At 39.7% G+C, this 12,248-nt stretch overlaps 1 protein-coding gene across 1 annotated transcript; it reads right to left on the reverse strand.

Annotated features, from left to right (window-relative positions):
• Nucleotides 1–2,332: 2,332 nt before the first annotated feature.
• On the reverse strand, nucleotides 2,333–2,839 carry LOC136244028 (uncharacterized). The gene has a single exon (XM_066035555.1). It carries the CDS (start codon nucleotides 2,837–2,839, stop codon nucleotides 2,333–2,335), a length of 507 nt encoding a protein of 168 aa, XP_065891627.1.
• Between the last annotated feature and the right edge of the window lie 9,409 nt (nucleotides 2,840–12,248).

Below are 12,248 nucleotides of genomic sequence, written 5' to 3' on the forward strand. Positions count from 1 at the left end.
CTGTTGTTGTTTTACAAGCCTCACAGTCAGTGCAGAGAGCTTCAATGTCGTCATCAAGGTGTGGCCACCAAATGTGACCACGTGCCAAAGCTTTCATTCGACACATTCCAACATGTCCTACATGCAGTTCCTTCAGTAACTTGGCTCTTAACTGCTCGGGAACGATGACACCTTTGCCCCAAAGGATACAATCATCACTGATTGACAATTCAAGTTTCCTTCGGTGGAATGGTAGTATGTCATCTGGTACTGGTGATGGCCATGAACCATATTGAATGTAACTTAAAAGCTTGGATAACACAGGATCTCTGCGGGTCTTAGCTGCGATCATCTTAGCTGTAACTAGTAGATTGTCAATTGACATGGCATATACCTCATTACCCTTCTCTGCAGGGTGAGCAGAAGTTGTGGGGTGTGGGAGTCATGAAAGGCAGTCTGCACATTTGTTACTGGACCCAGGAATGTATTCAATCTTATAAGAGTATGTGCTTAGAATCAGGTTCCACCTTTGCATACGAGCCGCTGCCAGTGGGCGTACTCCTTCTTTATGGCCAAACAGTTTACATAGTGGTTGATGGTCAGTCACCAGAATGAACTGCCGACCATAGACGTACTGATTGAACTTCTTAACGCCAAAGATAATGGCGAGAGCCTCCCGCTCTATTTGGGCATAATTTTTTCTGCTGGGGTTAGGGTTCTAGAGGCATAAGCTACAGGCTGTTCTTTGCCATTAATAACATGCATCATACAAGCTCCTATGCCGTAAGGCGAGGCGTCACAATATAGCTTAATTGGCTTAGACACATCGTAATGAACCAGGAATGGGGCTTGGCTCACAGACAGTTTAGCCTTGTTAAAAGCTTGCTGACAGGTTTTAGTCCACTTCCAAGGAGTGTCATCGTGCAGAAGCTTGTATAGGGGATGCAACATAGTAGACAAAGACGGCATAAATCTGGCATTGAAAGTGATCATTGCCCAGGAAGGACTTAAGCTCTGATTTGTTCTTGGGTGACGGGGCTTCTACAATACCCTTGACTCTTTCCTGGGTAGGGCTTATTCCACTAGGAGTTACCAAGTGTCCCAAATATTCAACGGAGGTTTGGAAAAACCTACACTTCGCTCCATTCAATCTCAAGCCAAATTTCTGAAGTCGGGACAACACTGATTACAAATTCAGTACATGTTCTTCCCTAGTAGGCCCCGTGACCAGAATGTCATCTAGGTAGCAGACAACCCCCTTACAGCCCTGTAACACTATGGACATTGCCTTCTGCCAGATGGCAGGGGCTGATGCAATACCAAATGGCAATCGTTGGTATCGAAACAAACCCATATGGGTGGTTATTGTCAAGTACCCCTTCCTTTCAGCCGCTACCTTCATTTGCTTATATGCACGTGACAAATCTAATTTCGTAAATGACTTACCATTAGCCAGTGCTGCAAAAACTTCGTCAGGAGTCGGTAGTGGGTAAGTTGGTATCTTCTAGTGTGGATTGATTGTTACCTTGAAATCAGCACAAATCCCATCCTTTCTAGTAACCACCACAATGGGTGTCGCCCAATCACTTTGGTCTACTGGTACGAGTTCACCGTCAGCCACTTGCTGTTGCAGTGTCTGTTCCACCTGGCTATGCAGGCTAAATGGAATGGGACGCGACTTGCAAAACTTGGGTGAGACTCCTTGTTGGAGCTCTATTTCTGCCTCTATTCCCTTCAACATTCCTAGTTCTTTCTTGAAAACATCTGGAAATTCCTCTTTAATAGAGGTGTACCGATATAAGAAAACTAAACCGATCCGATACGATATGGATTAATCATTTTCAAACCGATATGATATACCGATATAACTAAGTGTAGCTATTTATGTTTGAAGAACCACATATGCCATGTTTAACTTTATTTTAGCTACTGAAGAAACTACTGAAAAGGGTATGGTTGACAACTCTGCTCCAGTATCGATCTCCATTCGAATTTCTGTACCATTCAGCAGCAGTTTGGTAGTTAACTTCTTCATGCGTCCATGACAGCCACTGTGGTGGACGTGATTGTGGCTCGTATCAAAAGCCTCATCACTGAAACTGTCACTGTCAACTTGTACATCCACCAAGTGGGTTTTTCGCTGTTTACTAGACTTCTTGTCCTTACGGGGGGGGAGTTGTCTTGGTTGTCTCACTCTTCTTTTTACCACACACTGAGCTGAGATGCCCCACCTTCTTACAATAATGACAACGTTTGTCTTTATGTATACAGGTAGCACCTGTGTGGCCATGTCTCCCACATCTGTGGCAATGACTTCCATGTTGGGAAAGTTGGTGAGTTGCAACAGCTGGGTTCAGCTGCTGGGTTTCTCGGCTGGCAGCCTCAGCCGCTCTGAAGCCATAGCAAGTGTCAAATTGGGGATGCACAATAGCTCCCGTTGGGTTTTGCGGTCACTCAACCCACACACTAATTGGTCTCGCAAGGCGGTGTCTAAATAGTTACCAAAGTTGCAATTCTTTGCAAGCTTCCTCAACTCTGCCTGGTAGTTGGCAAGTGTCTCCTGCTCTTGTTGTGCTCTTTTGAAGAATTTAAAATGCTCCGCAATCTCAATAGTATCCTTCTTATAATGTTCCTTCATTAAATCCACGATCTCCGGCAGGTCTAATTCAGTTAGCGGCCGTGGGCTGGCCAATATTTTCACTTTCGAGAACACTTCCCGTCCAACTCTGGCTAAGAACAATGCCTTTAATCTATCCTGATGCACTCCCGCTGCGGTACAATAAAAGTCGAACCTTTCCTTGTAGTCGTCCACGGACTCCACCGCTGGGTTGAAGGTTTCAAGCGTCGAGTTACTTGCCATAAGTCCTCAACTTCACAATTCACTCTGTCATTAGAGAAATACACCTCGTCGCCAGTTTGTTGTGTCTTAGTGGCAGGAGTTTGCCAGGTAGCTCTTAACAGTTCGCCACGCGGTACTCACAGATTATTCTTTTTAACGAGCATATACACGCATGCGCAGGGTACAATTATATTGCATGCATCAATACACTACAAAGCCTACAGCAGAAACAGCCGTGGATGAGGTAAGTAATCTGAGTCAGGCCCGTAGCTAGGGGGTTCGGAAGAACCGCCCTCTTGGGAGAAAGGTCCACAATTTCAGTAAAAAGGTCCACAATTTAGGCAAAAAGGTCCAAAACTCCTCTCTCCTTCAATAATCACAATTAGATGGGAGTGACACCGCTAAAGAGTCTGATCCATCAAGGATTTCAAGTCTCCATAATACTGACAAGACCCTAGAATCATTCACCTAAGTGAGCAAGGAGGATTTTCGATGAACTCTTCTCTCCTTCACTAATTGTGAGTAGATTAGCGTGGCACCGCTATAGAATCTAAAACGTTTGATCATTCAAGTATATCTACTCATTTCAATCTTCAACATTCAGATGCCGTTTTACTATAATTTGCTATTTACAATCGTTTCATCATTGGGGTGTAGAATATAGCAGTTATACACAGTTACTCAGGATATGATTAATATATGAGTGGTTCGAGTAAAATCCAAACGTTATTGCTGTATTTTAAATCTTATTTTTCAAAATACAATTCATAATTTAGTCCGTGATGAATCTCATATCAACATAATGGATAAATTTTGGGCATGATGAAGTCATAATGATTACATCATAATGCAAAAGCTTAAGCTGCATTTTTTCATATAAATAATATTTGGATTTTACTAATGTGAACCACTCAGATATACATTATTGTACCTCTAATGTACTACCTTTTACTTGTTAACATACTATTGCTATGATACATACATGTGGTGACTATGATTTAGCTAAGGTGACATGGTACAGATAAACTGCAGCTGTTGTAGAAAAGAGAGGCAACATGTTCTGACTGTTGAAGGCTGTAGTCACTATAAATGCTATTTATTTGGCCTTCTACAGCTGTTTAACCACTTGAAATAGTTGTGCATGTTTTCCTTGCATGAATCACCATGTAATAAACCCTTAACTTAAACCTGCATAGACACTTGTGTTGATTCACATTTCTGTAACCTAAGACTCTTGCCATGTGTATAGTTTTGATTGTGGGTTTAATTGGGTTTAATCATGAGAGTTATATATACCTGATGTAAAATTTAATGGCAAAGCAAGTGACATTTTACAAATTGTATGGGTCATTTTATAAATGTATTTAAGGGGTTAGTATGTTTCTTTACTGAAAAGTTGTTTACACAACAAAATTCAGCCTTACTGTTTAGGGTAATACTTTAGGTACCATTTTAATTATTTTGCGAATGAAATAATGCATGTTTTCTAGCTTGGTAACTGTGTTCAGGCAGGCTAATATAAAGCTCTAAAGCTTTTGTTGTATGTATTGCATGTATTAGTGCAAGGGATTTTAGCTATTGCAATGTATTACAATGCAGAAGCACAGAAGAGAGTGGCAATGGAGGAAATGATCCGGATGAAGGTATTGAAAGATCATCACGGTGAAAATTTAAAACTCGTAGCTTTTGTCTTTCCCAAGCTATACTGGATTTACACATGCTTCTTCATCCAGCAGCGTCGCTGCAAATGCATCCTGTACCACGTCAGAAGCTGATCACTGGATTAGCATGTTTGAAGAAACTTGTGAGGGTAAACAAATATTATCTATTTACATAATTTCTGGGAAAAAATGATCTGAGTCTCCAATGCCTTCTTAAAGGATGTAGTATAAAATCAATTCTTTCTTTAATGAAAAGTGATTTTGAAGAAAGGCCTGTTGCAAGATTGAACTTAGATGAAAGTTCTGTGTGGTCTGATATGCTTGCCTACTATAAAAGTGGTAGGCAAGTAGACGTACAAATTCGGGTTATTCCAGCAAATAGTGTTGCTGTTGACACGGGAGGAATACGCCAACAAGCTTATTCAACTGTTTTCTGTAAATTTGCTGAAAATACCTCTTTGATGCAGATGACACCTCCAGGCTAATACCAGCCACATCTGCTATAGCTCAATCATCTGGCTTACTTGTTCTCCTAGGGAAAATGATCTCTCATGCAAATTTATCAAGATGGAATAGGCTTTCCATATCTCTCTCCAATCTGTTATTATTACCTAATTGGAAGTGAAGACATGGCTATTTCTCATATTTCAGTGGATCTAGAGGACTTACCGAGAGACTCAGCTGCATTGGTAAATCAGATAATTCTTATTTTAGCTAGCACGTGCATTTATACAAGTAGAAGGAAAAATTAGGGATTTTAAGCTGGATTAGGGATCAAACACTACAAGAAAAAATGTATTTGCTCAAATGCTTTAGTATCATACATGTTGCAACATATGTGATCTGTGCAATACCTAAAGGAAATATGAAGTATTTAATATGTGAAATACAGCATGTCATAAATCTGCGGTGCATACAAATTCATTTGCGTTTCATATTTGCTACATTTCACATTCACAAAAAATGTTATATTCATCACAGATGTACTTGTCACCTAATGTAACACATAAGTGAAGGAAATATAGCACAAATGTGCTGGAAATATGCATGTGCATACAGTCATTCCATACTTAATAAAAATTGATAAAATTCAGTTCTGACAGAAAATAATCAGTGTATGTCTTACAAGAAAACTAGACGCAAGTCTACAAACTGGCATGCATACGTTTCTTATTGACTGAATATGTACATAGTTAGAGAATACCTTTACTTTTTACTAACACATAACTAATTATCAAGTACATGAACAGATAAGCATACAAAACATAATCGGTTACATATTTCATGGAGTATTAATATTTTTATAGAAAGATTTTTTTTCTCAAAGTATTTACAGCAATTACCATTTCTGAATCTACAGATAAGCTTATAGAGACACAGATTTCCAGTACTTTCTCCATTGGAATAAATGATGCAGGACCGAATGCCTTAAAGGAAATTCATGCCAAAGTTGAGCTGGTTTCATTAAGACGTGCCTAAGATCATGTTGCTGAAATCACTTTACACAGTTGTATGGAAATTCTTTTGAACATTTCCAGCAAGCGTGTTTGGACATATGACCTACAAATCCTCCAATCTTTGCAGTTGCAGGTACATCACACACAGTAGCCAACAGAGCAGCTCGAACAACTACTGACTTATCATTGTGCATCATCGTGAACTCATCAGTCCATAGAAAGTTAAGTTCTTTAACAAGGGGTCTTAAATATGAGTTTATTTCATTGTAACTAGGTTCTCCAGGTCCAGGAATTATTCCTGCAATCAAAATATTTTCAGGTTTAAATCGGATGGTACGTGGAAGGTTTAAAATTACCAAGTAAAAGACTCCAACGCTGTAAGTACTTAAATCAAAGGGTTGGAACCAATCACAGTTAAGCATCAATCCTAGATTGTATGGTCTGGAAAGAAATGGCTTGCCATCATAATTCATAAACTCTTTCCATACTCTCCCATCATAAATATCTGCAAAATTGTTTTCTGAAATATTGCGAGATCTCCAGTGTTCACATTGATCCATTAAGTTGTGTTGGCTTAAAACAGATGATATGCTTTTCGCAAGAGCACAGATTATTACATATTTCTCAAATGGATCGGTTGACAGATCAAACATTTTCTTTAATTTGTATAGAGAGCTAGGAAAAATAACCAACAATGCAGCTATACGTGGTGAAAGAGGAGCTAGCAGGGAGAAAATAGAATGTAGAAATTGAACTAGATGGTTTAGAGCTGCTGCTGAAATTCCATAAAATGACGTCCATAAAAGTAGAAAAGATAAAAGCAACATCCCAATTCTGTTAGTTTCAGGTGGCTGCGGGTCAACATTATTCCTCCATAAGTGGGTATCTTCTTTAGTTATATCTTCTTCACAAACATTAAAATCTCTATCTATACTTTCACTAGAGACATCCCAATGCTCCTCAACTATTTCACCTGTACCTGCTTCATGAACAGAAGCATTATGATGATCTTCACAGCACGAGCAATCAATATCACTGTAATCATTCCAGTCTGTAGCCTCTAAGGAAATAAATACATGTATTTTCACCGTAAAGCCTCATACAAACCACTTGAATGCTAAAGCACTAGGTCAGGAGATAAAGTACGATACCTACTGTAGGTTAATATCTGACAATAATATTTGCTGTGTGTGCACACGTACGCAAGAAAGTAAAATTACGAAATGAACAATTTAAACTAGTTTAGGAACATGTCATCAGCTGCATACATAAACAATCTTATTTCCTATGCATAACATCATAATAAAATCAAGGAGGAGGACTTAGACCAACAACCTTATTATTTTTGTATACAGTATACACTGTAGCTATTGCAGTAACTGCTAAAGAAAGTGAAGTGACTAAGGAACAACACTATTTGAAGAATATATGCTTCTATATTGTCAAAGGATTAACAGTAGCTAGCTATATGTGTAGCATTAGGGGCTAACGGTATTTGACGCTTAAACGTTATGTTAAGATTAATTTATAGCATAGCTGTCACATCACTATACAGATTCTCCAACTCCAATACACAATATGCATTAGTACATGTGCTTGTATTATGACTTGTGCACATGCACATTTCAATTTGTGGAAACATTAATTAGCTAACTTCACATAAAATCCATAGTCAGATAGTAATTCTATACTAAAGTGTTCTATTACCAAGAAAATTCCTCAACAGCAAAGTGAGATCACAAAATTGACAGATTCATCAGTTGCCTTGCAGGAAAAACACAATAGCTAGCTATACAGTGTACAGTAGCTAGCTAGCTGTATTCTTTGAAAATCTCAGCTCTTACGTGAAATGCAAGGATTTGTTCACATGAAGAATAGGACCATTATTCAGTGTAACAGTTGGCACAGTATTATGTCATTGGTTCATGCATAGTGAGTCGGAATGTTCACCTGCACTCGAACCTGCTCCAATGACGTCATTCAGCACGACTTCATCGTGACCATCATCAAACTGTCTCTGTTTGCGTTGTGTCCAAGTGCGATTATTAAAATCATAATATTGCTCTTTATGCCTCTTGTAAACACGATGGCTAACGTCTTGATCACAATGGCCACAATGCCGTGTTCGTTTCCTCGGAAACGTCGCCATTTGTATTATTGTGGTCCGAGATGGTTGTCAATAGTAACCCCTAGTATTTGATGCCACGTGAACTCTGCACCTGCTAGGCAGCTGGACGTTTTTAAGATGGCAAGAAGAAGCTCGTAGGAAAGAACGCCAATCTTCTCTTTTAGTGATACACCCGAGAGAAACCGCCATCCGTCAAGAAGTGTAAACCCTAGGGACGCGTTACGGAGAATCGTGGATAGCTCCGAGTCACCTGCTTCGACTTCAAGCACCAGCCACGCCGTTTCTGCTAATGGAGGAATATTTCGGCCAACTACCAGCACTAGTAGTAACTGCACAAGAAACGGGACACCTCCATCACCATCTCGAGCTACTACATCCACACCAAGATCCACACCTGGTCTTCACTCTCATGGAATAAGTGATAACGATCCAATTTCAGACTCAGGGTTAGTACTGCCATTGTAATGCTCAGTTGTCCAATGTTGACCATCTCAATAGGGACATCGATGTTTCACATGCAATAAAAGATCTCCAAGAACGGCAAAAAAAGCTGCAAAACAGTTGTGGAACAAGAGAGGTTGTCTATACTTGCAAATACACTAGTGGACATGTAATCCCAAATTCAGTCTATCAACCATGACTGAATTAGGGATTTCATGTCCACCAGTATATCTGCAGGTATAGGCAACTTCTTTTGTTCCACAACTTTTTAGCTGTTCCCTTGTCTCCCTGCTTTATTGTTCTTTGGTCCCTAACCCAGCTTAAAATTCCTATTTTTTCTTCTACTTAATAGTTATACGGGCACAATGTAGGGTCTATGAAATTTATAAACCTGAAGGCCTGGGCTGTAGTGCACGAGCGAAGCGAGGGCGCTACTAAGGGCCTGAGGGTTTATAAATTTCAAAGACCCCACATTGTGCCCGTATAACTGCTTTAGACTCTATTTCACATTACACTCAGATTACTTACCTCATCCACAGCTGTTTCTGCTGTAGGCTCGGCAAAAGCAGCCACTTTTACACACTGAAAAGTGAGGTGGCCATTAAGATTCATTTGTAGCTATGCTCCATTCGTTGCACAGCATTACAAATGAAGAACAGTACAAGAAACTGCTGTGCAATGAATCCAGTCACTACGGAAAATGCAGTGGAAGCATGGCACCATTCTTTATTTTAATGTGGTACAAAACAATTAGACTCTATTTAGGCTGTTTTGGGTGGGTAATAAATCTCACATACCCCACCTTGTTTTCTAATATATTTCACGCCTTCAACAAAATCTAGGTTTGTCCAATCGCTATGCGTTGTTGATGTGCAATGATTTAACAAGTACGATTATTTTGTCACGTGAGGACACATAGTTGCCATGGCGCTAGTATTATCGCAAGAAAAACCATCACTTAGAATACACGTCGAGCGTGCCATAGAACATATCAAGAACTACCAAATACTTCATCGTATGGAAAACAACATGCACAATAATGCTAACCAATTTTTTTCGTGTGTGCTATGTTAACAAATTTTCTTCCGCCCCTCGTACAATACCTATTTTACCCCTTGTATAATAGTTGTTCAAACATTATATATCTACAAAGTTAATCTAATCAAAAACAGCCAAGCTGTAAAAAAAGGTGCGGCCCCCAAAAAGGCCATGGTGAAAAAAGATGTGAAATCCAAGGTGGCGGCCAAGAAATGGCTGTGATGGTAGGTTAATGGTTACATTTTAATAACGACAATTCAGGTGAATTTTGTGCCGCTTGGTCTTGGCACCAAATTCACCTGAATTGTCGTTATTAAAATGTAACCATTAACCTACCATCACAGCCATTTCTTGGCCGCCACCTTGGATTTCACATCTTTTTTCACCATGGCCTTTTTGGGGGCCGCACCTTTTTTTACAGCTTGGCTGTTTTTGATTAGATATCACTTCTTTTTGTATTTGTATACTGCAAAGCCGGCCTATGGCTGGCTTTGGGGCTTTTTTAACCCATGTGTTTTTTCTTTACCACAGGAAGAAGAAAAGAACTTAAAGAAGATTTTTAATGCTTCAATTGTTTTTGATTTTATTAGTAATTATACAAATTATATACATATGTTTATTACATGCCCATTATTCCCCACAGGATATTTTTTTGCAGTTGATCTCTCTACTGGGTGACTTGAAATGTAGCTGAACTATATACAGGATGGTTTCTTTGTAGCTGAACTCTCTACAAGGTGACCTCTTCTAGCTGGTCTCTCTACAGGGTGATTTGTTTCTAGCTGAACTCTCTACAGGTGATTTGTTTGCAGCTAAACTCTCTACATGGTGGTTTGTTTGTAGCAGAACTCTCTACATGATGGTTTCTTTGTAGCTGAACTCTCCATAAGGTGACTTCGTCTAGCTGAACTCTCTACAGGGTGATTTTTTTGTAGCTGAACTCTCTACAGGGTGATTTGTTTGCAGCTGAACTCTCTACATGATGGTTCCTTTGTAGCTGAACTCTCTACAAGGTGACTTTGTCCAGCTGATCTCTCTACGGGGTGATTTGTTTCTAGCTGAACTCTCTGCAGGTGATTTGTTTGCAGCTGAACTCTCTACATGATGGTTCCTTTGTAGCTGAATTCTCTACAAGGTGACTTTGTCCAGCTGATCTCTCTACGGGGTGATTTGTTTCTAGCTGGACTCTCTGCAGGTGATTTGTTTGCAGCTAAACTCTCTACATGGTGGTTTCTTTGTAGCTGAACTCCCTACATGATGGTTTCTTTGTAGCTGAACTCTCTACAAGGTAACTTCTTCTCTACAGGGTGATTTGTTGTAGTTGATTCTCTACAAGGTGGTTTGTTTGAGGCTGAACTCTCTACATGGCGGTTTCTTTGTAGCTGAACTCTCTACAGAGTGATTTGTTTGCAGCTGAACTCTCTACATAATGGTTTCTTTGTAACTGAACACTCTACAAGGTGACTTCTTCTAGCTGATCTTTCTACAGGGTGAATTGTTGTAGCTGAACTATCTACAAGGTAACTTCTTCTAGTTGATCTCTCTACAGGGTGATTTGTTTGTAACTGAACTCTCTGCATGATGGTTTCTTTGTAGCTGAACTCTCTACAAGGTGACTTCTTCTAGCTGATCCCTCTACAGGGGGATTTACTTGTAGCTGAACTCTCTACAAGTGATTTATTTGCAGCTGAACTCTTTATGTGGTGGTTTCTTTGTAGCTGAACTCTCTACAAGGTGACCTCTTCTAGCTGATCTCTCTACAGGGTGATTTGTTTCTAGCTGAACTCTCTACAGGTGATTTTTTGCAGCTAAACACTCTACATGGTGGTTTCTTTGTAGCTGAACTCTGTACATGATGGTTTCTTTGTAGCTGAACTCTTTACAAGGTGACTTCTTCTAGCTGAACTCTCTATGGGGTAATTTCTTTGTAGCTGAACTCTCTATATGATGGTTTCTTTGTAACTGAACTCTCTACAAGGTAACTTCTTCTAGCTGATCTTTCTACTGGGTGATTTGTTTGCAGCTGAAATCTCTACATGGTGGTTTCTTTGTTGCTGAACTCTCTACAAGGTGAATTCTTCTACCTGATCTCTCTACAGGGTAATTTGTTTGTAACTGAACTCTGTACAAGTGCGTTTTTGTGGGTGATCTCACTGCAGGTTGATTTGTTTGCAGCTGAACTCACTAAAGGGTGATTTTGCTTGTAGCTGAACTCCTTGCATTGTGTCTAGTTTCTAGCTGATCTCTCTACAGGGTGATTTGTTTGTAGCTGATCTCTCTACAAGTTGATTTGTGTGTAGCTGATCTCTCTGCAGGTTGATTAATTTGTAGCCGATCTCTCTACAAGGTAATTTGTTTGTAACTGAACTGTCTATAAGGTGATTTATTTGTAGCTGATCTCTCTGCAGGTTGATTTGTTTTAGCTGAACTCTCTACAGGGTGATTTACTTGTAGCTGAACCCCTTACATTGTGTCTAGTTTCTAGCTGATCTCTCTACAGGGTGATTTGTGTGTGGCTGATCTTTCTTCAGGTTGATTTGTTTGTAGCCGATCTCTCTACAAGGTAATTTGTTTGTAGCTGAACTCTGTACAAGGTGCTTTTTTGTAGGTGATCTCACTGCAGATTGATTGTTTTGTAGCTGAACTCACTAAAGGGTGATTTGCTTGTAGCTGAACTCCTTACATTGTGTCTAGTTTCTAGCTGA

The sequence above is a fragment of the Dysidea avara genome, chromosome 14 (genome assembly GCF_963678975.1).
Source record: "Dysidea avara chromosome 14, odDysAvar1.4, whole genome shotgun sequence".
In the NCBI taxonomy this organism is placed as follows: Eukaryota; Metazoa; Porifera; class Demospongiae; order Dictyoceratida; family Dysideidae; genus Dysidea; species Dysidea avara.